The sequence below is a fragment of the Eurosta solidaginis genome, chromosome 3 (assembly GCF_040869045.1).
Source record: "Eurosta solidaginis isolate ZX-2024a chromosome 3, ASM4086904v1, whole genome shotgun sequence".
NCBI classification, from domain to species: domain Eukaryota; kingdom Metazoa; phylum Arthropoda; class Insecta; order Diptera; family Tephritidae; genus Eurosta; species Eurosta solidaginis.
In genome coordinates this window covers 197,269,472-197,295,595 of record NC_090321.1, presented here as the reverse complement: position 1 = coordinate 197,295,595, position 26,124 = coordinate 197,269,472, and the positions used below count along the sequence as shown (strand labels likewise).

General features: G+C 36.7%; 1 protein-coding gene across 1 annotated transcript; it reads right to left on the bottom strand.

Annotated features, from left to right (window-relative positions):
- Positions 1 to 1,560: 1,560 nt before the first annotated feature.
- On the bottom strand, positions 1,561 to 24,132 carry LOC137246893 (uncharacterized). Its single transcript, XM_067777916.1, has 2 exons — positions 20,507 to 24,132; positions 1,561 to 1,697 (listed from the first exon to the last, which is right to left on the bottom strand). The coding sequence occupies exons 1-2, from the start codon at positions 22,845 to 22,847 to the stop codon at positions 1,591 to 1,593; spliced, it is 2,448 nt and encodes an 815-aa protein (XP_067634017.1). The 5' UTR covers positions 22,848 to 24,132; the 3' UTR covers positions 1,561 to 1,590.
- Between the last annotated feature and the right edge of the window lie 1,992 nt (positions 24,133 to 26,124).

Sequence of the window (26,124 nt, the reverse complement as noted above, 5' to 3'; positions counted from 1 at the left end):
ATGGAAATAAATAGAACAAAGCAATACCATACAAAAGTATGAACTGTGAAAAAAAAAAACAAAGATGGAAATTGGGAAAAGTTATACAACAACAAAGGTATCGATTTAGCTTAATGTGTTTGTAATAGTTCATCCATCACAGGAGTGCGGGTTCGCATCCCACTCAATGTAGACAGGACGCTGAAGAGATTTACAAGACACAATCGAAACAGCTGTCGCCTTGTCCGTGCTGATGTCACATTGTTTTAAAACAATTAAAAAAGAGCCAGAAGTATTTATGAGTTTCTATTTTTAGTTTTTTGAACTTTTTTGCTTTAAACTCAATAAAATTAAATAACGGGAGTAGCAAAATAAGAGGTTTTGAATTCCGGTAAAAAACTTTGGCTCACATTTCTAGCCGTGTATGTTTAAGCAGATGTTTATTAGTAGTTTTCCAAAAACTTTGTATAAGTTATATTAATTATACACAATTCATAGTGAAACTCAACCACCGCAAAATGCCATTAATTTAACACGATTAATTCGACTTCTATAAACTCCGTTTTCGTAAGCAATTACCGGTAGAATACCAGGTAAAATACGAATCCTTTCTTACATAAATATCTATCAACAATACATAAGCACTGCTATTATTAATTCAACAAATTTCACCTCACTACTTATGTACGTAACACTACCTCTGAACTATCTTTCGTTTGACAACATTTTGTATGTACTCCTCATAAATGTGGCACCTTGAGTGTTGCACCAACTTCAATAGCACTCTTTACAAAATTGCCTGGCTAAAAGTTTTATGGTTTTGACTGTATGCGTAAAATTTTCAATGTTAACAGTACCGGCGATAACGGATATGTTAAAATACTTGTTCTTACGATACCAGCTGGTGGCTATGGTGCTTGTGATGATGCTGTTGTGCTGCATATGTTGCTTGTTATAAGTCGTGTAGACAAGATTGTTCTTGTTAAGCAACACAAAGGTGCCGACAAGTAATTGCACTAAGATTTGTTCACACATGGGGTAACCTAACGAGCTGTAACGCTACAAAATTTGTGACATCATTGAAATTGATAGCATTGATGGCGCATCCACCTGTTGCTTTTGTCTATGTTGATTTTTTGTTTGTTGGTGTATAACTGCATTTGCATCATGCGGCTGTGTGTGCAGTTTCCGTGTGCGTGCGTCGCTATATATTGATGCCATCTGCCCGTGCGTTATTCCCCGACCTGCCTCTGTTATTTCCCGGACCTGCCGACCTTTTGTTGCAGCAGAAGCAGTGGCATATGTTAGATGTGTATGAGTGGCAAACGTTGCCTTAGATGAAGATGTTGCTGCGTATGTTGTCGTTGCCTCTGCTGCATTAATATTTTTGCTGCTATCGCTTTCGCTGTTACTCTGAATCCTCGTCTTGCCTTCCGTAAAACGTGCTAAAAAGTTAACCAATGCGCTACTCACAAAATTTGGTAAAACGCCTTCCTCTTCTTCTTCTTGTTCATGTTGCTGTAGTTCTTGTTGCAATGGCAGTTGTTGCTGCTTCAACCATTGTGGCGGGAAATCTAAGTTTCTATTGCGTTCCGTCAAATCGTTGTGGTGTTATGGAATTTGTTGCTGCGCTAATTGTGATGCAGCTTCTGTTGCATTTTTAATAGAACGCGCACGATCTAACGTCTCCTTGAATAAGCGCTCATTTTCTTGGCGAACTGTATAGATGAGAGCAAGTAGAAAAAGGGGGGAAGAGAGGGAAAAGAGATAAATGTTAGTTAAGGGATAAATAATTGGTTACCGTTTGTATAGCATAGGTATGTAAATTAAAAGTATCAAAACAGGAAAATCACTTAAACATCTTACGCATTCGAGCTTTTGTTTTTTAATAATTTTTTATTTTTATATTATTATTCAAACTAGCAGTAGGGATATACACTTTCGTCGAACACATTGCATTTGAATATATATAAATATATATTTTGTAGATTTTTGTTTAAACTGTGATTGAAGTAAATGTCTGTTGATGAGTATTTAGAAACTCTCATCAATCCAGACTATTTACTTTAAGAACAGTTTAACATTTTTTGCAATATTTTTTCTATTGAAAATCAAACAAATAAATCCACAATAGTTAATTTAGCCGTTCACATACATAAGTCCCGTCCCTAAGAATTAGATTAATAGCTGTCGAATTTTCACATTTAATTCGTGCTTCCATTTAGAGATGTTTCTTGGACTAGCAAAAAAAATAAAAATTGTCATCACTAAAATTTGTTCATAATTACCGATTATCTAAGCGAAAAATTTATATGGGAAATCCAGTTATTTAACTACCGATAAGTAGTTAAGTACGAAAATGAAGAAAATCCTGTATAATCTGAATGTATACTAGGTCTAATCTTACCTTAAAGAACGATAGATACACTGATATCTTGGTAGTTGACTTATTTAACTGGAATACATAAGCTTAGTATACGCGAATATTTCCCACGAAGATATCCGAAAACCACTTACAGAAAACAAGAAGAAGTTTTACTCCACAATTAAGTGTAATTAACCCCAACACAACAGAACACAAATACTCTTGTACCTCATTTGCTCAAAAAATAAATGGTAACAAATTAAATTAAAAATTAACCAAAATTTCGAAATATATGTAAATGAAAACTCAAAAGCTCTCTTGGCAACAAAAGTAGGTACTCTAAATATTAAAAAAAAAAAAAACGGTTGCGTTTCTCTAAACATTTTGATAAGAATTGGCAGAATAGTATATGTAATTTAATATAAATATATATAGGGGAATTATTTTGATATTAGTTTATACTTCCAAAAGCAGCGGAAAAGATGGGTTTGTTGGTGAATGAGTACAAAACGACAACCACGCTACTGTTGGCAGCCATAATTTCGAAATAGTAAAAGACTTCGTTTATTTGGGAACCAGTATTAATACTAACAAGATCAGCACTGAAATCCAACGAAGAATCACTCTTGCCAATAAATGCTACTTTGAAAAGTAAAGTCCTCTCTCGGCAAATGAAAATCGTGCTCTACAAGTCACTTATCGTACCCATTCTGCTATATGGTGCAGAAGCTTGGACCTCAACGAGTTGGCGATGGCGAATACCGAAGAAGATTTAATGATGAGCTGTACGAGATTTACGCAGACATCAACACATTCCAGATAATTAAAACGCAGCAGCTATGCTGGCTAGGCCATGTTATGCGAATGAAAGATGATGCTCCGGATAAGAAAGTTTTTTTTTTATCGGAACTCGCCTATGGAAGCAGAGGAAGTGGGCGTCCCCACACAATACAGGAATGTTCAAATAGGCCACTCCAGTGTATTTGGCAGATAGGGAAGTTACCGTTACTCGCTGTTAATTCTTATTCTGCAAAACTTAAATCAGAAAAACCATACAATGTCCCGATCCTATATTCTTGTGTTCATGTAGGGACTATTTCCAGGACCTATTTTAGATAATTTCTGGACTTTTTTTTCAATAATACATATTGGGATTATTCCTGGAATATTTTGCAGATCACATCGGGTTTGTTTTATGTGCCATTTCGAGATCAATTTGGGCATGTGCTAGGAAACCCTTCAGGATTATTTTGGAACTTTTGTTAAAAACAAAGTTTTTTTTTTAATGTTTTATAAAAAAATATCAAAAAGACATTTTTTTTTTCGTAGTTATCAAAACCGAAATCAAAAAAATTTCTGGTGTCTTCAATATTTCGAGTTTTGAGCTTTTTTGAGCAAATTTTATGCGGAAGAAAATTCTTAAATTCGAAAACAAAGTGCTTTTTTGATAATATCACCCACGTTCTGACCCTCGGCGACTGACAATTGTTATAGTTCTGGTTTCATTGAAACGTTATAAATTATAGGAACAGTTGGAACTTTTTATAACAACTGCCAGCCACTCAGAGCTGTCATATGTGTGCTAATGTTTTTGTTTTTTTGATGAAAATAACGTTATTATGCAGCCTTGATTTTGAGATCGCTATAGAATGATCTTGCGATCATTCCGCAAAAAGTTCGAAATAGTTACGGGATTTCGTTAAAGACTATTTCGGGTTTATTTTGGTACTACTTAGAAACCATCTAGCAGGGTTTAGAAAAAATAAATTTATTAATACGAAAGAATAGCGGGCTTTTATTACTATCGGCATTATAATTTGCTGTTGAATTATTGCCGTGCTATCGCTGTATTATCGATTTGTAATGAAAATTGTATCGATGTATTAACGATCAAATATGGATTTGTTAATGAAAAGTTATCGAGAAAATATTGATTTATCATCGATTTGTTATAGAAATAATATCTATTTGTTGTCGATAAAATTAATAAGACTTATTATGGGAAAAGTATCGACTTGTTTTTATACTCAGCTGAGCAGAGCTCACAGAGTATATTAATTTTCTTTGCATAACGGTACCCCGTAACAGCATAAACTAATCGAGATAGATATAGACTTCTATGTATCAAAATAATCTGGGCGAAAAAAGAAATTCATTTAGCCATGTCCGTTCGTCTGGCCGTGAATACGATAACTTGAGTAAATTTTGAGGTATCTTAATGAAATTTGCTAAGTAAGTTCCTGTGCAGTCATCTCAGATCGCGAAAATTTCGAAAAACCGAAAAAGTGCGATAATTCATTACCAAAGATGGATAAAGCGATGAAACTTGGTAGGTGGGTTGGCCTTATAACGCAGAATATTAAAATTTTGGACAATGGGCGTGGTACCGCCCACTTTTAAAAGAAAGTAATTTAAAAGTTTTGTAAGCTGCAGAAAAAAAAGTTTTGGCAGCTGAGTATGTAATGTTCGGTTGCACCCAAACCTATCCTTCCTTACTGGTTTTAAAATAGATATTTTTTCGATAACACATCGATAATATTTCGATAAAAATAAATATTTTTTTTGAAAACAAATCCTTTTACTTTTTTGTCCCATATATGTACGCCTAAAAACATGATTTTTATTTTTCCAGTATCCGGTTGTTTTCTTTCACTGACCATTTTTTTAAATTTGTTTGCAAAACGTTCGCTATCTGTAAGAAACCGAAAGGTGCAGTACTCGAACTTAATTTTTATTTAAAGAGTGGTCATTAACGCCTCGATTCTGAGCGTTACCGGTAAAATAGTTCCCAGAACATTATGTAACCGAATATCGTTACCAATTCTTTTATTCGCGATTCTGGCCAAGTGGTAACGCTGTCATCATCAAGAAACTCACCAGTGTCTGTGGAGAAATTTGAATGGTAGTTTTCTTCACTTTCACGGTTGCCACTTTGGTCCATTTGGACCAAAAATGTTTCCTTCCAACCCCATTTGGTACGCTGATCCCTTTTCTTCAATTTTGGTCCTTTTTAGGCAGTAGCCACGATTGGTACTTTTCTTTCTTTTTCACTCAGGTAAAAATTCACAATATTGCCCAAAACTTCGCCACACTTTCGGTAGCCCCCATATAATTTTGAATTTACTTCAATGGAACTCTCACCATAAAAAATTGCTCACCCTGCAAAAATTGTTGGATTACGTGTTCCATTTTCTTCATGTTGGAGTACTCTAACAATACTCCTTTGCAATGCGTTTGCGGAACACCATCAGCCGATCATTGCTCGTTTTTTAACGACGTGTTCACGACACGATGACGATCGAACAGAGTTGCCAAAAGTAGAAATATTGCATACAAATAACTGACAATAAAATTTTACTATGGCAATTCTAATAAAATGCAACCGCGCACTGGTTTTATATATACTTACTATAGTATAGAGAAATATTAGTTTCTTTATTCACGCAAATGCTAAATAACATAAGAATATTCGTAGTAAAAAATATAAAAGTTATATTGCCCCTCTTCATTTACTTTCATTTTAAATTAAATTCACTCCGATAATTCTTTCCGACACAATTTCTCTTTAGTACTTTGGCATATGATCCTCTGTGGGTGCTCCATTGAGTACTACAGTGAACGTACTTTGGAAAGTACTCTTAGGTATGTACTCTATGGAATACTCACAAACAAAGCGAGAGTGGGCTCACCTACTCCTCTCCTAGGACATCGCAATGTTAATTGGAGCACATTTTTTGTATGAATACAGATTAGTTTAGGAACACTCCTATACTCCCAAAGGAGTATTCCTTACATTATTTATGGAGTACTCACGTTTTTTGAAGGGCAGTCAGTAAAATGTACCAGAACAATAACATTTCACCTAGGATATAATTAAGCCAGGCATTAAAAAGAAAAGTGTTGGCAAACACATTGTCGTTAATGGTTGATGAAATAACCGACTAATCAAAAAAAACTCTTGTTTTATAATAATATTAATAACGGCTAGATATTTCGATCGGTTATACAACACTACGTAAAATATATTAAAATAAAAATTTCTTCTCGCCTAGCATAGCTTATAGCGAGCACTCTGTCGTGAGCCTAACACTCTCAAAACTTATACAAACAAATTCGATGCATTACTTCTCGTTTGGAAATTTGATATTTAAATCTTTCTCACCCAGCTCAATGAGTTCAAGGAATTCCAGGACTATTGTGGTGTTAAGCCACGCAAGGTAATTGAAAACTAAGTATATTCGCACAAGAAATATTTTAACTCGAAGACAGAAGGGCAAATGCAAAAGAGATTTGATTTCGGAAGAAATGTTTTGTATAAAATTATTCCCGTAGGTGCTAGCAGAATCCCTGAGTCCTGGGATCAAAACTCACACTTACTGAATCTAGGCTCTGATATTAAGTTTAAACGCTAAGAGAAAAGGTAAGCATCTATAAAAATAGCACAAACAAAATTGCTTAGTTTCATTTATGATTTACTGATTTTTCCACATACATAGTACGGCAACACCAGAACGCAAATTTTGAACCGTTTCTTACTGAAACCTAACTGCACCATACATTTTATTTCATTGCAATCAACATCATAATGCTGGAACCAAGAGCTTTGTGATCGAAACTAGGTTCACAACGTTTGGTTGGTGGAAGACATATACTTATCCTATGTCAAAATATAGTATCATTTTTGGTTGCATGCCCATATATTTGTTTGTTCAGCTTGAATTAAAGGAAAGTCTTCACTATGTTTAGTCAAATTTTATATAGAAACATCCTAAAATTTTGTATTTTATACTAATAAAATAAAACAAAAATTTGGTTCTTTTTTTCGATGAATTTTGGTCGCAAATGAAAACATGGTGTGGCAACCTTGTTCGCTTTACCGAAAATGTCTCACTTGTAAATACGAGGTTAACGAATAAACGGGACGATATGTATATGCATATTATACATGTTAGGTTTCTACATAGGTAGATATATTGTAATTTATTCTGTGAAAGTACATAATGTAAACAAATATGTATAGCAAGAGGCAACACTTTTTTACTATTATCTTTACTTATTTGCGCTTACAATTCTTTATTTTTCAGTTTTGTCCTTTTCTGAACAACAGCTGTTGTGTGGTTATTTCGATGTAACCACCTACTTTTGTGGGTAAAAAATTATCCGGCTACTTTCGCAGGTAGAATACCAAAAGGGTGTAAAAGTTGCCACATGATTTCGTTACCGTGGTGAAAAATGTTGTTACCACACTAGATCGGGGCGTAAATGACTGATTTAATAAAAAATATCGTTTTCGGGAACTGTTATTTGCGAGCTGTGATAAAAAATTTATGAAGAGGCCCGGCATTTTTACCATTTTTGCACAGTTGTTTACGTAGGAAAACTATGGTGGTATCATCTGGTATATTAGGGTAGGTAATTCTCGTATACTCTACGGTAAGCCTAATATACTGACATACATATGTATGTAATATCGAAATATTTCGGACATATTACATGGTTAATTTACATGCACTGAAGAACTCTGCTAATCTTCTGCTTACCTCCGTTACATTTCTCTATTCTACACTCCACTCCCCTATGATGGGAAAGTGAAATTAATTTGCACACTTTAAATTCTGTTTGGCTTTGTGCTGTCCCAACAACTACCACATACACCTAGAACGCAAAAATTTAATTTGCCAATACCAATTAAGAATTTTTCAATTAACCAATTTTTGTCGTCCGACTATTAGTACTCAACGCATGAAAGCAGGGATGCACCTTAACGTTAAGCGAATCGTTTATCAAAAAATTTCCACCGTTTCTGTTGAAACACTTCGAAATATTATCGATAAAGAAATTATCAAGATAAATTGTATTTCGTTTTTAACCGAAACGAAAAGCTTTCGTTAACGTTAAAAACGTTAACAAAAACGTGATACTTTATGTTTGGATTGTGCTGGCAATGCTATAGCCATGGTGAAGCCGTAAGGTGGTAACAGCGAGCGGACATACACACACAAACTCCATGTAATTTGTTTGTGTAAGTGGTTGGTGGTAATGTCAAAAATACTCTGAGAAATGTTCGTACTGTCAAAATTCATGAGAAAAGTTGCAATCAGCTTGGCTAATGCTTTCACCTTTAATGACTCCGCCATCAATCAGCTTTGCCAGCATAGTTTGAAATTAATAATCAACATAAACGATTTGATTTCGTTTTGATATGGCAGAAAACGAAACAAAATCACTTCGTTAATTTGACGTTCTTAACGTTAATAAACGAAACGAAATGACTTTGTTTCGTTTATTAACGTTAATTATCGTAACGAAAAGATATTGGTTCGTTGGTTAAGCATGCCTGATTTTATGTAGTCGTTTGGTTAGTGTCACCTCTTAATGTTATTTGCGTCTGTTCGGCAATTATATACCTTTACTTAATGATCGCAGTTTCTTGGTTCCAATGCGAATGTGTATATTGAAATGTTTGTAGATTTTTGGGCTTTGGTGGTAGAAGTGGGGGAAAATGAAAATGGGCTAAAAAGTTGGTAGATCTACCAATAAAATGGTAAAGTCCGTGCACTGATGTCAATATGTCAGCCATTTAAAAATTTACTCATACGACATATCGAGCGGAAATGTTAACGACTTTTGCCATATGAACATTTGAGTGAATACGCATGTGTGCACACAAATTACTGAAAATTTAATTAAAAATTTGTTTGCACATTGGTTTTAGTGAGAAAAGTACAAAAGCTGAAGTTAATGAAAAAAAAAACATTTTTTTATAAAAAAAAAAAAATAAAAAAATTAAACAAAATTAATAATAAAATTTGTTCGTATAAAACACATTGCTGTGTTATGCAAGTGCCGCAAGTTTTATTATTTATATGTAATTTGTTACTAACTGTGCTGGGCGATGTGTTTGACAACAAAGTTGGCTGAATAGTGGTTTTTTACATAAGCTCACCGCACGCCGCACGTAATAAAATCAATCACAGAAACTTTTGCTTTATTAATTCCGTATGCACGGACCTTCTAAAGCGTATAATGCCACTTGCACACACTCATGAATATTTATGCGGCATTATTAGCGTAAAATGTTTCGACGATTATTCAACAAAGAAATTAGCTTCTTGTCTTGCCACATTCGTTTTCCTTTCATTTTATTTATACCAGGCATGCTTAACCAACGAACCAATATCTTTTCGTTACGATAATTAACGTTAATAAACGAAACGAAATGACTTTGTTTCGTTTATTAACGTTAAGAACGTCAAATTAACGAAGTGATTTTGTTTCGTTTTCTGCCATATCAAAACGAAATCAAATCGTTTATGTTGATTATTAATTTCAAACTATGCTGGCAAAGCTGATTGATGGCGGAGTCATTAAAGGTGAAAGCATTAGCCAAGCTGATTGCAACTTTTCTCATGAATTTTGACAGTACGAACATTTCTCAGAGTATTTTTGACATTACCACCAACCACTTACACAAACAAATTACATGGAGTTTGTGTGTGTATGTCCGCTCGCTGTTACCACCTTACGGCTTCACCATGGCTATAGCATTGCCAGCACAATCCAAACATAAAGTATCACGTTTTTGTTAACGTTTTTAACGTTAACGAAAGCTTTTCGTTTCGGTTAAAAACGAAATACAATTTATCTTGATAATTTCTTTATCGATAATGTTTCGAAGTGTTTCAACAGAAACGGTGGAAATTTTTTGATAAACGATTCGCTTAACGTTAAGGTGCATCCCTGATTTATACTAAAATGGTGTTCACACGGCACCTAATTGGCGATCGAAATAGTTCACTAAGTTTGTTCGCGAAGTGTGTTGTTCACTCGAGGCCTGCGTAATTAATTCGATATTCGTCTGGCAGTCAGGAAATGAGCAAATGCCTCCTCTGTAGTTGCTAATTTTATTTTTGACCACACTGTATTTTTTAATATAATATTTTTTTAAAATATCTTTTTGGGCTTTTTTCGTTTCTTTGTTTCTGTGTTTGTGTTGGGTCCGTGATCGAAACCAAGTTTTTACATTGCAATTGCTCTGAAACGGCTAACCGGATTGAGGAAATATATGAAATGGTAGCTAACAGAACTCATTAGATCCGTAATTTATTATTATTTTTACTAATATCTTGGCAGTTTCTTATTTATAGTTTGAGCGAAATTGCCTTTCGATGCGTGATCGTATTACACGTCCAGATTTTGGTAGACTTTCGATAAGAATTAGACAAATTATTTATCGTTCTTGGAAAATCATTAAAAATCGCCTAAGATAATGTGCCCTAAGTTTTTATATAAAATTGAGGGAATGGGAGAGGGAATTAAGAATGAGACGTTCCGAATGAGTATTGTCTAAGCTTATAACTAATCAACCGAATGAGATTAATCGGTCTCAAATTTTTGGTATGAAATTTGACGTAGTTTGTGACTTAGTTCGAGACTGAATAAGGAATGAGACTGAACTTTGAGCTAGATGTTCAGTGTGGACGTCGTATAGGTACAGAGTGAATTAACACCGAGTGAGATTGTGCCATACACATTTATATACAGGCCTGTTCTGAATTCCGACTAGTTTTGAAAAATAAAACGAGGGTGATTCCGAGTATATTTCTTTTTGGTGTTATCAATTCCGATTGAAACAAATCGATTCGAAGTCCATTTCGAAACGTTTTCCTTTCGAGTCGATAATCAAGCTAAACAGCTGTTTTTATTTAATTTGGTTTTAGTTAAATTAAAATTATGCAAAAATTTGAACAAAATGCCAGCATCAATGGTTTTCAGAATAGGCAAAAAGACGTGGAATTGTGCATAAAAATCGCAAAAATCTATCGATCGAAATTGAGAAAACGTCGGTTTCCTTTCGACCAGAAACGCTTTGTTTAGCTTGGAAAATTTTTGATAGGAATCTTCAAATTGAGAATTGTTATATTAAATAAACAAATAGTCTAGCAAAAATTTGTTATGAATCTTCCAAATAAAATGAATAGTTTAATAAAACTTATTTGTGAGAAAAATAATATAATTATATGTGATTAATAGGCTAATTACTTTCGATTCCGACTGCTCAGAGGCAAAACTTTTCAAATCGACCAAGTCTGGTCGGAATCGATATTCCGAACACCAATCCATTTCGATTCCGAATAAATTGGTCTGAATCGAAATCCAGAACAGGCCCGATACATTTTATTTGATATAGTTCGGTACTTCGTTTAAGGCTGAACAAGGCATGAGAGAGTGAAGTAAGAATATGACGTTAAATGTGGACATTCTGTAAGTTCAGAATTAACTAACCGAAAGAAATTCTTTCTCTCAAATTTTTGTATGGAATTTGACGTTGTTCGGCACTTAGTTCGAGGCTGAATAAGGAATAAGGGAGTGAGTGGACATCGCTTAAGCGCAGAATTAACTAATCTAAATCTTGAAATTATCAAGGGATAGAGGTTCAGTGTATACAGCAAATAGGTACAAAAATAATATGGAATGAGACTGTTCACTGCCAGTTTTCTTATGTAATTTGAAGTGATTAGTTACTTGTACGACCCTGAAAAAGAAATGAGAGAGTGGTATTAGAATTAGTTTAGAAAGAATAGCACCGAATAAGTTTGTTCGTTCCCTACTTAGTTCAGTACTGATTAAGAGAGAGTGAGTGGACATCATCTAGTTTAGAATTAACTTACGAAATGAAATTATTAAGAGATAGGGTTCAGTGTGGAAGTGTACAGAAAAAACTAAGATGGAATGAGATTGTTCGCTTGCAGTTTTTTATGGAATTTGAAGTAGTTCGTTACTAAGTTACTAAGAATTATATTCATGTGGCCATCGTATAAGTTCATAAAGAGCTAATGTCGAATACATATTCCACTTTAAAATTTTTATACGGAACCCACGTAGTGCGGCTATTAGTTTGAGCCTGAATAATGGTTGATAGACTGAACTAATAATGACAGGCTACGTGTGAACATCGTATAACTCATACTAATTTAAGTTAATTCAATTAAATACAGTAGTATAAGCTCATACTATTTGCACACTAGAAATATGATGAGCTTTCTGAATTGATTCTGTCTATAGCAGGCTATTAGATGTGGCCAATGGTTAGTTTGTGCTGCCTGCATGCCCAAGAGTTTTGCTCATTTCTTTGTTTTGTGCTGCTCAAAGTTGTACTTTACGGTTTGAGCAAAATATAAGCTTACAATCTCATACAAATAAACTTTCACAGACTCATACATATGTACATATACATTATAAAGTTTCCCTGCACAAAATCATGCGATTAACCCATAAAGAGAGTGATCTGTGATTAATCTACTTTGTCTTTATTGGGGTATAATTAAGGCCCGCTAGTCCCTTTTGGGTAAAAAACCAGTTTAAAACTTATGTAGCAAATTTTAAGAAACAATAAAAAAAAAACAAATGGGTATAGTAAAAAAAATTAAATGGAGTTGAAACGAATTATTTCATAAATATCCGGAGCCGCATACCAAGCCATATGCCAGTATCCTAGGTTTCATTATCATATAAAAAAATTGTATTAAAGTTAAAAAAATAAAATCGGTAAGAATTCATGTAAAGGTAAAAAGATAACGTATCGGACAGTACTCGAAGGCGAAGAAAGAGTATCTGTCCGATAGCATCCGTAGAGGTACGAAGAGGGTCTGCAAGACAGTAATCAAACAGGTAGAAAGAGGCCTGTCCAACATCACCCGTTGTGGTAAAAGGGGACCTTCGAACAGTACCCCTTAAGGGCACACATCAGAGTAGAAAAAGGTACAAAGGAGCGGCGTTAGTGAACTATGGTCAAATGTGGTCTTGTAAAGGTCTTCTCAAGGTCTTGTTAAACACCACAAAACGGCAACGACAAAATATCACTCGCTTTTAGCGATACAATTTTGTCGGAACCGAACGCATTTTGAATACAATTCAATTAGGCGAGCGCACAAACACAAAAAACCACAGACGTTTATGAAGCCATCAAATAGGAGCACTTCAAAGCATGCGCAGAAATTGTAAAAATCAAAAAAGAATCCTCATTATCAAATTTTGTAGTTTTATAATGTTTCTTCACTATCGGCACTTCAGCGCTCAAATCATGGGCTCAGCTTAAAATATCTTCTTACCTTCTTTCTCATCTTTTATTGGTTCTTATTTTGGAGATTTTTCATTTTCAAACTAACATAACTTACTTACTTAATTGGCGCTTAAACGGTTATGGCCGTCCAACAAGGCGCGTTAGTCGCTTCTTCTCTCTGCAAACTGCCGCCGATTGGTCACACCAAGGGAGTTTAAACCGGGGAGATTCTTCCAACGGAGTGGGGGCCGCCCTCTACCTCTGCTTCCATAGGCCGGTTCCGATAGAAAAACTTTCTTGGCCGGAGCATCATCATTCATTCGCATAACATGGCCTAGCCAGCGCAGCCGCTGCGTTTTAATTCGGTGGAATATGTTGATGTCTGCGTAAAGCTCATACAGCTCATCGTTAAATCTTCTACGGTACTCGCCATCGCCAACGCGTAGAGGGGCATAAATGTTTCGAAGACTACTCCCAGATCCGCTTCATCTGATGTTGATCCATGCTTCTGCACCATATAGCAGGACGGGTACGATAAGTGACTTGTAGAGTATGATTTCCGTTTGCCGAGAGGGGACCTTACCTTTCAATTGGCTACCTAGTCCAAAGCACCATTTATTGGCAAGAGTGATTCTTCGCTGGATTTCAGAGCTGATGTTGTTGTTAGTGTTAATGCTGGTAACTAACATAACCATTAGGGATAAACTCACTCATATTCTGATTGGATCGGGGAAAATATTCTATCACTGCACCAGGTAAAATTTTTCTTTTCCGTTTTCGGATTATTGTTGTCGAGGTCAATACACGTCTTTTGACGCAAGAAAGCGTCCACTATCATTCTACTACCAATGGGGTTAAACATGCGACTTAGGGAGCAGTCCTTATTGATACGAGAAAGGACTAGTCTTCATATGTTCCCATGTGGGTACAAAGGGGATTGGTCCTATTGATACCTTTTGTGTATAAATGAGTACATTTAGTCCCTTCATAGGACATGCTCAAACAGTTCAACTCATACAAAGAAATCAAAACTGGCATTGGTTGCATAATCGTTTGCGACTCATCCCGGATTAATCTTAGACTAATCGCATTTTTGGCAGGGTTATTACTCTTGGCAGCTCGAACCTACATTCGTATATGTTTGGGTTTGTATCTCTTCATGCCTCTATTTTCAACCAATTATAGATCTTCATGAGGGAGTAAAGGTTTGAGTGGCTTAAACTATTATAAGTAAAAGTCAACACACAGCGTAAGTAAACGTGGTCGACATATCACCAATGCTTAACCAGCATATTGCGTTGTTATTGTTTTTAAGTAGCAAAAGCTTGGGTTGTGGTATGCCAGGATAGAAGTTTTGTGGCTTTTGACTTTGTCTGTCCTTGCGAACGCAGACAAAAGAAGGTACTTTGAAGTGATTTGATGATGACAGGAGGAGGCAGTTGCCTATTACAGCTGAACAATTGGAAGAGGAACCATTAAGACAATAACGTAAACCGATGAATAGGGCATAGAGAAGCTAAGGAAGTGTCTACAAGAAGATGTAAATCTGGAAAATTTAATGCAAGGTCAGCACCGGTGCTATGGGCAGATGAAGCAATTTAACTCAGGTGCATCATTTGAAAGGATTGCAAGGGATGTTGCTCATGAAGCAATCTTCCTGCAAATAGGCATGCAGCCACTTGGTTAGGGCTGGATGTTCTTCAATGTACTTAAGACAAGCCATGATCGCATGTTTAGAGATATTGTAGAAAGCTGGAAATGCCTAAGAAGACTCCTAAGAAGTTCTTCTTATATTTCAAGACTTTCTTTATATTTATGCCCACCCTAAGCAATAATATTGACTTAAAATCACTTAAATGGCAGAATAAAAAAAAAAAAATAAAGCGTTTGCAAACATATCAAAGAACAATATATATACAAAAAGAAAAATTACTTCCTTTTATATTCCACAAACTCTGTGAAGCAAGATCGTACCTATACCATATATTGAACTAATCTAATAAAGACAAAGGATGGGCGAAAGGCCTATTGTAAATATATACAACTTAACCTATAACGTGTTTATTTTGCACGTTTGAAAGTATTTTAGGAAATGTTTCGTCAGAGCTTTCAAACATTGGTTTGAAGACTGGCCGGTTTTGGCGTTGGGCTATTTTCAGCGTCCCTTCTGTTATGAATGTACTAAAGCGCACTGACTTTGAAGCTTTCGATGTTTCCTCTGCTGAAAAAAAAAAATGTTATTTGCACCCAAAGTGCATTGACTGCGTAATCATAAACCAATTCATAAACCCATGGAATACCAAAACAAAAAAAAAAAAAGAACCTGTTTAAATTTAATTACACAAAAAGGGAACCACACAAAACGTAGATAGTCAGTTACACATATGGCTAACCCCTGTAAGTATTTAGCCAATATTTGTTGTACAATTTCAACTAACACTTTAGCACTCATTTTGTGGTTGCAGTTCACTTGTTAACACGTTTTGTTGGATTTTTGCACTCACTTTAATATCACTATTTGCACAATACCCTACTACAGTTACATATGCAAATATGCATAGACACACACACACAAGCACTGTCCCTGTATCTGACATGTCCTAAATGCAGATAGCGTTTATTGCCATATGGGGCTACTGCATGCTGTACTGCAAAGTGACTTCAACATGCAAAATATCTGCAGCATCAGCTATTTCTTAATTTTTTTCTTTGCATTGTTTACAACTGTGCATTTTATCTTTTATTTTTTTGCACGTCACATCAAGCGTTAGAAGCCAACTGAGCAGGCAGCAAGCAGCATTAAACCAATGTCACCACAAGTGGTAACATAACTTCCACAAAAGAGGATAGTGAGAACCCACAGGCAGAGGCAGTTTTTACATAACTATGACAGTGACAGTATGGCGTTACGTACATTTCTAGATTTAAGATACTCGTGGAACGACATACATATACAATTTTCATGTCAGATACACATGTACATATGTATGAATGTGCTAGTAGGAAGAACTGAAGAGCAGTGTTAAGGGCCAATTAATGGTGATTTATCCATAACCAGATAAAACAGGTCATCGAACCAACCTTATGGAAATCAATGCAATCGGTTAATGTTGCCATACTATAATGCTAAAGCCATAACCATATCATAGCCAATCAATTGGTTTTTGGTTTTTCGCCATATCCATAACCTAAAAATATTTGAGTTGGTGAATTTATAAAATTTTTGTATATTTTATTTATTGTTTTGGATACGTTTTGACTAAGAGACTTATTGTTTGTGGAGTATGTTTGTAATTTTTTGCGTTTTCCTCGTTTTTATGAAAATGTCAGATAAAAATAAAATAAATGTAAGGCGCGATAACCTCCGAAGAGATCTAAGGCCGAGCTTCTCTTCCAATTTGTGTCGTGCTCCTCTTGATTTTTCCCTACAAATTGGCCGGACGGGACCTACATGTTTTATGCCGACTCCGAACGGCATCTGCAAGGCAGATGAGTTTTCACTGAGAGCCTTTCATGGCAGAAATACAATCGGAGCGCTTGCCAAACACCCCGCTTAGAAAAATTTTTTTCTAATTGAAAAACCTTATTTCTAAAACTTGTATGTTGCTTTGCCCGGGGTGCGAACCCAGGGCATACGGTGTGGTAGGCGGAGCACGCTACCATCACACCACGGTGGCCGTCACCATTAAGGTTATGGCACCATTAATCGATCACAATGGAGATGGTTATGGATATAGGTATGGTTACAACTATGGCGTTGGGGTTAAGGCAGTTTAATTGGCCCTTTAACGTGCAAACATACGGTGCTATTGGAAGTGGAGAAGTGCCGCTATTGTTTTATTTGTCTTTGAAGAAGAGCGCTGTTCGCAATGGTAAGGAAGCGGAAATGTTTTGCAAATGAGCTTAGATGGGCTGTGTATTGTTTGCAAGATATGAACCTCACACGTATTACACTATGCACATAAGATTGCATATAAGTGAGTGTGTGTAAGTACATATTAGCATGTAGAGCCCCAAGCTAGATTTAAGAAAAATAAAGCATCCAATTTGCTTCAATCGAACTAAACCGTAAGTGCCAGTATTAGTCTGATTTACGTCGAACTAGGCCGTAATCTACTAGCATTAATCTAACTTTAATCAAACTAGATCGTAAACTGTCACAACTAATTTGATTTAAATCGAATTAATACGAAAACTATAAGTAATAGTATGATTTAAATCGCAATATTCCGTAAACTAACAGTATAAATCTGAATTAAATCGACATTATCCACAAACTAACTGTATAAAATTTACTTTAGTCAAGCTAGTCCGAAAACTATTAGCCTTAAGCTGATTTAAATGGAGTTAATATGTAAAACCCGAACTAGATAACTATCTAAACTGTTTGTAAACTGTTAACGTTATTGTTACTTAAATCGAAATAGTCTACTATCATTATTGATCGAACAACAATCAAACCAGTCTATAAATAATCTCGCTTAAATTGAAATATTCCGCAATATATTAGTTTTAATCGAACTAAAGGCGAACTGTTATGTGAACAATCTGACTTAAATCGAACTAGTCTGTAAAGTAGCACTCTAAATTTGAATTTCTTTTTAACTAAGCTAATCCGGAAACTATCATAATGATTCTGACTTAAATCGATCTGATCTGTAAAACAAGTAAGGAAGGCTAAGTTCGGGTGTAACCGAACATTACATACTCAGTTGAGAGCTGTGGAGACAAAGTAAGGGAAATCAAATGGAAGGTATTAAAGAGTATTTTAAGAGGAAGTGGGCCAGAGATCTATAGATGGACCCCATTTAGGGATATCGCCATAAAGGTGGACCAGGCCTGACTCGAGAATTTGTTTGTACGATATGGGTATCAAATGAAATGTGTTAATGATAATTTTAAAAGGGAGTGGGCCTAAGTTCTATAGGTGGTCTTTTCGAGATATCGCCATAAAGGTGGACCAGGGGTGACCCTAGAATTTATTTTGTACGATATGGGTATCAAATAAAAGGTATTAATGAGTATTTTAAAAGAGCGTGGGCCTAAGTTCTATAGATGTACGCCTTTTCGAGATATTGCCATAAAGATGGACCAGGGGTGACTCTAGAAATTGTTTGTACCGTATGAGTATCAAATGAAAGGTGTTAATGAGTATTTTAAGAGGGCGTGGGCCTTAGTTCTATATGTGGACGCCTTTTCGAGATATCGCCATAAACGTGGACCAGGGGTGACCCTAGAATTTGTTTGTACTATATGGGTATCAAATGAAAAGTGTTATTGAGTATTTTAAAAGGGAGTGGGCCTAAGTTCTATAGGTGGACGCATTTCGGAATATCGTTATAAAAGTGGACCTGGGTTGACTCTAGAATGCGTTTGTACAATATGGGTGTCAAACGAAAAGTGTAATAAGTGTTTTAAAAGGGAGTGGGCATATGCTGTAAAGATATTAAGTTTTCTTTTAAAATTTGAATTAAAAAAATTTTTTTTTTAAAAAGTGGGTGTGGTCGTTCTCCGATTTTGCTAATTTTTATTAAGCAGACATAAAGAAATAAGAGTAACGTTCCTGCCAAATTTCATCATGATATCTTCAACGACTGCCAAATTACAGCTTGCAAAACTTCTAAATTACCTTCATTTAAAAGTGGGCGGTGCCACGCCCATTGTCCAAAATTTTACTAGTTTTCTATTCTACGTCATAAGCTCAACTCACCTACCAAGTTTCATCGCTTAATGCGTATTTGGTAATGAATTATCGCACTTTTTCGATTTTTCGAAATTTTCGATATCGAAAAAGTGGGCGTGGTTATTGTCCGATATCGTTCATTTTAAATAGCGATCTGAGATGAGTGCCCAGGAACCTACATACCAAATTTCATTAAGATATCTCAAAATTTACTCAAGTTATCGTGTTAACGGACAGACGGACGGACGGACGGACATGGCTCAATCGAATTTTTTTTCGATACTGATGATTTTGATATATGGAAGTCTATATCTATCTCGATTCCTTTATACCTGTACAACCAACCGTTATGTAATCAAAGTTAATATACTCTGTGAGCTCTGCTCAATTGAGTATAAAAAGAACGAACTAGCAACTATCAATGTTAATCGGACTAAAATACTAATCTGTAAAGAACTTGACTTAAGTGTAACTATTCTACTATAATTTATTAATTGAACTAAAATGGAATTTGGCTTCAATCGCAGTATTCCGTAATCAATCGAAATAGTCTGACTCAAACCGAGCAAGTCCAACAACGACTAGTATTAATATAACCTAAATTGAATCAGTCGAGAGCTATTCTACGACTAAGCTCTTGGACTATATATTAAGCTAGTTTGATATACCTCCTGATGCTGTGCAAGGTTACAGCAACAAAGCCATAGAGGCGTCATATGCAAACTTAATAAGGTCAATGAAAACTATGTGCTGGCTAAGAGATTTCATGAGTATACATATATACATGTATTCATATTAAAGGCTAATTTTATGCGGGACAGTGCCCTTTAAAAATGCCAATCAAGCTCCGACCACACATGACGGTGCACTACTAGCGACACCTCCCCCCAGGGGGTCAGGGGGCTTAGAATATACTCGCGCTAAGTATGCCTGTCGTAAGAGGCGACTAAAATACCAAATTGATTCAAGAAGTTGTGTAGCGCAACCGTCTCAAGGGGTTGGCAGCGCAATATATAGCTTCTTCAACCCAATTGTTAACCTCAACTACCCGTGGCGAATCCTGTTTCATTGACAGCCGAGGCTCTGGCGACCCTGAACTCCTGATGGATCTAGGCGGTGGGAGGGTGGTATGGCCTAGAAGATTTCATGTGGTAATACGAAATCGTTCCCGATATGATCGGGCTAGTACCTTTATGGAGCCTGTTACCGGAACGTACCGGATCTGCATCCCGAAAAGGACCATCAACATCGATAACACTCCCCAAGACCTTCGGGCAGTACCCTTATCGCTACAACAAAAACAACAACAACTAGCGACACCTACCTACTTCTCTACCATCTTTACTGTCACCTTCTCTTTCTCTCTTCCTACCCACACCCCTATCAAACATAGCACACTTAAGACCCCACATCGTACCGTTATAATGCACTGGTGTTTCACGTGAAAATGTATAAATCTTTTTGCTAGGTCCATGATGATGCGTCGACTGACTAGAAGAGTGTGTGAGCGTAAGTATCACAACGAGGACGCTAGCGCATACTAGGCACAAGAATACTGTCATCACAATACAAACGATACGTTTGCGTTTACGATCGGCTTCTTCGTCGTCGTCTGTTGCGTCGCTGAGTGATTTTTTCTTTAGTGTTTTATGTTGTTGTGTACCACCACTCATTGAAAGTTTTCGCCCCCCGGCAACTTTGTGATGGAATGGACGTAGTACCTGCTCGAAGGCGGCATCGTTAAGTTCGTACGTCAGCGATGGTTTTCGTTCGAAAGAGGGTCGTTTCTCTTCCATAAAGGCTGTAGCTGCCGCTGCTGAGGCTGGTGTAAGTGCTAACGGACGTGGACTGCGTTTGATGTCGTCCACAGTAGCGCCGCTAGCAGCACTGGACAATGGGCGACTGTTGCGTCGTTGAGGTGATGTGAGTTCGAATTCGTCGCCCGCAATGGCACTAGGTGGGTAGGCGCTATCGGCAATGAAACTCTTCGACTTTTTTGTTGCACTTAAATTTTCACGATACGTGCGTAAACGCATGCTGGCACTGTGTAGTGCTTTCGCTTGTTTGATGGAAGCGCTGGCGTTGGTGCCCTGAAAGGCAGCCGCTGCTGAAAGTACAGTCGGTCGCTGATGCACTTGCAGTTCTTCGAGGTTATTTGGCGATAAGTAGAGCGAGCGGCCGTGTTGTGTGCCACGTTTGAAATGATATGCAGCAGTTGCTGCTGCCGCTGCGCTATGCAGCTGTAGTGTGTGCGGTGCGTGACCATGTGCGGCGGCGGATGCTGCCGCTGCAGCAGACGTTGACGGGCGTCCATCTAATTCGAGGCTTTGTGAGCTATGCTGACGCGAGTGTGGATGTTCAACACGCTTTTTGAGGCTACTTGACATTCCGGATGGAGGGTGTGTACCGCTATGTTTCATACCAGCTGCATCTTCAAAAGAGCCCGAACTTTTGCGCGCTAATAACACAGCAGCTGCACGCTGTACTGCCGTGACTTCCATGCCAACATCTTCCATTTTTGTATTGCTATTGCTGCGCGAACGTGACTCTACGAAAAGTTCATTTTCCAGTGATAGCTTCTGTTTTGTGAAGTGACCGATAGTTGTGTGCCCCTCCAGTGATTCCATTAGTTCGTCGTTGAGCGATGGGTGTCGTATTTGTGATTCGACTACGGATTCCGGCTTTATGATAGGCCGACGTCCTGGATCGTTGAAAGAACGATGTGAACGGCTACCGCGCCTACTTGGCGACGGTGAGCGACTTATATCTTTTCCGCCTCCGCTCCCTGTGGGGTTGCCAGGCATTAGGAAATTGCTACGCACTGAACTTGTGCGTCTACTCGAAGCTGCCGATGAAGCTGCCGCTGCGGAGAGTAGCAATTGATCCATTGTCGCAGCAGAATCTTGCTGTGCGTGAAATGAGTGCGTTTTCTTCATCTGAAAAGTGGAAGCTGGATGTACGTCAATTGTATCAGAACGACGAAACATATTCTTTTTAAGCGGGTGCGTAACGCTGACCGTATGTCGATGCGACGACGACGGCGGCAGCATATAATCATCGATGAATTGTATTGGTGAGCTACTGCTGCCCCGTGCGCCACCACCCACATCTTCGCCCAAACTGCTGCTGCTGACCAAGTAGATGTCCGGTTGGTGCGCCAACGGCACACGTACCGGTAAAGGACTCACCGCATGTGATGTAGGCGAACTTGTCGAGCTCGAATGATGATAGCTCTGTTGCTGTTGTTGACGTGCTTGAAACGCATGTTGGCTGTGCTGTTGCTGCTGGTGATGTTGTTGACGTGCTGAAAGTGCGGGTGAAACGGCGCGACTACTGCCTTCTCCACCACCTCCGCCGCCATGCATTTGACGACTAGGTACTGCGAGTGTTTGTGGTGGTGCAGAACGCAAAGGCAGTGGTGAGGCAGATCGATGTATCAGCGGTTGCTCAACAAAAAGTGTATCATCTAGTAACATCGTAGGCTGTGAGCTAGCACCACCGCTACCGATCGGTGGTGCATAATTATCGATGGCCATTGATAAGGAACGATTAATCGCTTTCAGTTTAGGTGGTTTTTTCTTGGTGGCGGGATTATCAAAGGAAGACTTGCCTGACGCATTATATTCATATTCAATGTCAGCGGAGGAGTGGGCGGCGGCGGCACCATGGTGCGTCATGTAATCGTGGCCAGCAGCAGCGGTGGAGGTGGCGGCAGCATGCGGATGATGGTGACTACTACCGCTGGCGCCGCGCTCCATACGGTAGTAATAGTGGTAGTAGGGGTGCCTATTATTATAGTAATGTGCAATTGTGGTGCTGGATAAGGATTTGGCGCGCGGGAAGGATTACAATTACAATTACGATATATAAATACAACAAAGTTTACGGTGACGGTGATGGTTATGGTGACGTTTAAGGCGGTTGCTGCTAGGCTTAATCTTACTTTTACTTTTATGATAACGATGATGTTTACTTTTATGTTTACGTCTATGTTAACACTTAGAGTGCGTTGGTGTGACGGTAATTTTGCGTCTATTTGATTAACTGGTGAATTATAAAAAGGCTGGTGGACTTTAGGTTTTGGTGATGGTGCTGGTGAGCTGGTGGGACTGTACTTTATAAGCAAAATTTGTGTAAGTGGATTTTTTTAGGTGACAACGTTAAAAGGTGCGGTTTCTGTTTTGATAATGGTGGTGGTTGGTGTCTTTGCTTGCTGGATTATTTGGGTGCGTACTTTAAATTATATATAAAATAATTAATTTACATAATATGAGCAATATAAAAAACTATATGTAATTAGGAGCGTATACACACACACAGCCATATACATGAACACGATTTACAAAATATTTTAAAAAGGTTTGTGTCTTGGTTTTTTCTTTGCTGTAAGCGTTGTTTTGAATTGAGTGAGTGAATGGTTGAGCAAACAAAGTAATTTAAATAGCGCTAGCAAAATATGCAATATTTGTTTCAATATAAACATATATATGTATTTTATACTCAAAATATTTATTTAATAAGTAAATTTTTATTTTTCGTAAATTTTTGTATTAAATGCGCATGTGCGTGAAGCTCTTTACATACGATGTTAGCGTGTGTGCTTGCGTGTGTAGCTAGCATTTAAGCACTACAGTCGCCGTGTTGTTGTATTTTTTATTTGTTACCGATAACATACGCTCTAGTTCATGAAGGAGTGAAACAAATAAATTCATAAAAGCCTTTTAGTTGCTCAATGCTCTGCTTTTGTTTTTGTGTTTGTAACAGTTTTAAGCTCTTGCGAGTGACGAGAGCTATGTGAGTTTTTAGAGTTGATTTATGTTGCTTGTTTTTAAATCTATTATATATAGTTTAAATTTATTCATTCATTTGTTATTGCCATTTCATATTTTTTACGTAACATTCACTTGCTCTTTGTTTGCTATTAATAAATATGTACTATTGTGTAGTGAGTGATATCTCCTTTTATACTTTTCATTTATCACTTGGTGCGTATTGGGTTGTATTTGTTGCATTATTATAAACATGGCACTTTTTTATATATAAAAACAACTAGAATTAGAGACAAGAAGAAGAAAAAGAGACAAAAATACAAATAGAGAATATTTTGAATAATGAGCAGAATTTGAGTACCAATGGGAAATGTATGTGTGAGTGAGCAGCGAATGTGAATGGATGAGCTATATGATTCTGAGTAAGTAAGCTACATCAGTGTGAGTGAGTGAGCAGCTTCAATGTAAGTTATATGAGTTTAAGTGAGTGAACTACACAATTGTGAGCGAGTGAGCTACATAAAACTGAATGTGTGAGCTATATGATTGTGAGTGCGTAAGCTACATGAATATAAGTCATTATAATAATGAATAAGTGAGCTAATTAAGTGTTGCGTAAATTATTGTTAAGAATGTTAAAAATAAAGTGCTTGAGGAAACATTTGAAAGGTTTGGAGTCTGAATTGTTTATAAATTTGTATAAGAAATATGTGTATGTGTATTTATGATAAGGATAAACAAAAACTAAAATTAAATGAAGCTTAATAAATTAAGGAAAATTTGACTGAGATAAAGTAAATAACGGGAATAGAATTGCTCCACTATTAAAAACGAGGAGAAATTACACTAGATAAAAATGTAGCTTACGATATCTGTGGCAATTTGAAAAAAAAAACAAAACAACCTATTTCGAGTTAGACTAATGGCGATACATATACCTATATCTGAAAAGCTACCCGCAATTCACCATTGTAACTTCCTATATTTTGTAGCAGCCATTTGGCTCTAGGGCTATGAGTAAGTAACGCAGGGAGATCTGTAACGAATTTCTGTTATGACGCCAGAATATCATTTTTATCCGAACTCGTGTAGGTTGTTTTTTCAAATTGCCACAGATATCATTGCTCGTATCGAGTCCAGCTCAGAAACGACAGCTTTATATTCATCGTTTGAGAGAAAATTGGTTTCAATCCCAGCTTTCACTTTTTATAGTAAACATTTAAATTAAAAAGTTTGGTTTTCCATATTTAAACATTAAGGCTAGAGGGAAATATCCAGTGCAAACTAAACCAAATTGTTATTCTAAATCTTATTTATGTTTTATTTATAATTTTTATTGTTATCGAGTCTTTGAGAGGCAGTGGCTTCTTAAGCGCCGAAATCTAAAACTGCTCAGCTACAGAGAAACTCATCAGCTGAGAAAAATAGATGCACAAATACAATAGATTAAAAGTATACATACTATTTTTTAATTATTAAGAGAAGATAGAACCGTTTTTTTCATGGCAAAGACACACACAAACATAGAAAAGGTTCGTTTAGTTGGAAATTGCTTCTACACTGTTTAAGAATTATAGGTTAATAATAGGGGGACTCACGATAGCATATAAACTTATAAGGTGTAAAATTATATCCATTTACACACGCGGTTATATGAACGCACCTAGTAATACTCTTGATAAACTTGATTGTTTTTCAGCTGTATTATTTCCAAAAAAATTTTTTTGATTGTTATACAAATTAAAAAATACCAAGATTAAGTGAAAAATCAAAACTAAAACGCCTTTACTTGCTGATGTTGGAGATTTTTGATGAAAACGCCGTCTGTAATGTCTGCAAGGTTGCATTCCTTTGAGTTTACCGCGTTTACACAATGAAATGTGCGCGTAAATTTATACAAATTGTGTAAATGATTTTTCATACAAAATTTGACAGCTCGTCCGTAAACTAGATAAATTTATATGTTTACACACTTTATAAGGCATTTATACGGTTACATGAGTCCCCCTAATGCCTTGAAACTCGGCATGGAAGTTTAGTTTATAGCGTTTTCTTTTCTGAAATAAATTGTTGCCTAAGTAAATGGTAAACCCTTAATAGAGTTACTCCTACCCCAGAAAATTTTCAACATTTATAGTGCATACAAAGAATATTTCAACTCACCATATTCACTCATATTAACAGAGTATATGTGGAACTTAAGAGCGAATTGAGAGTTTCACAGAGTTGCACTGCCACACCGCCATTTTATACGGGGTAAAAGTGT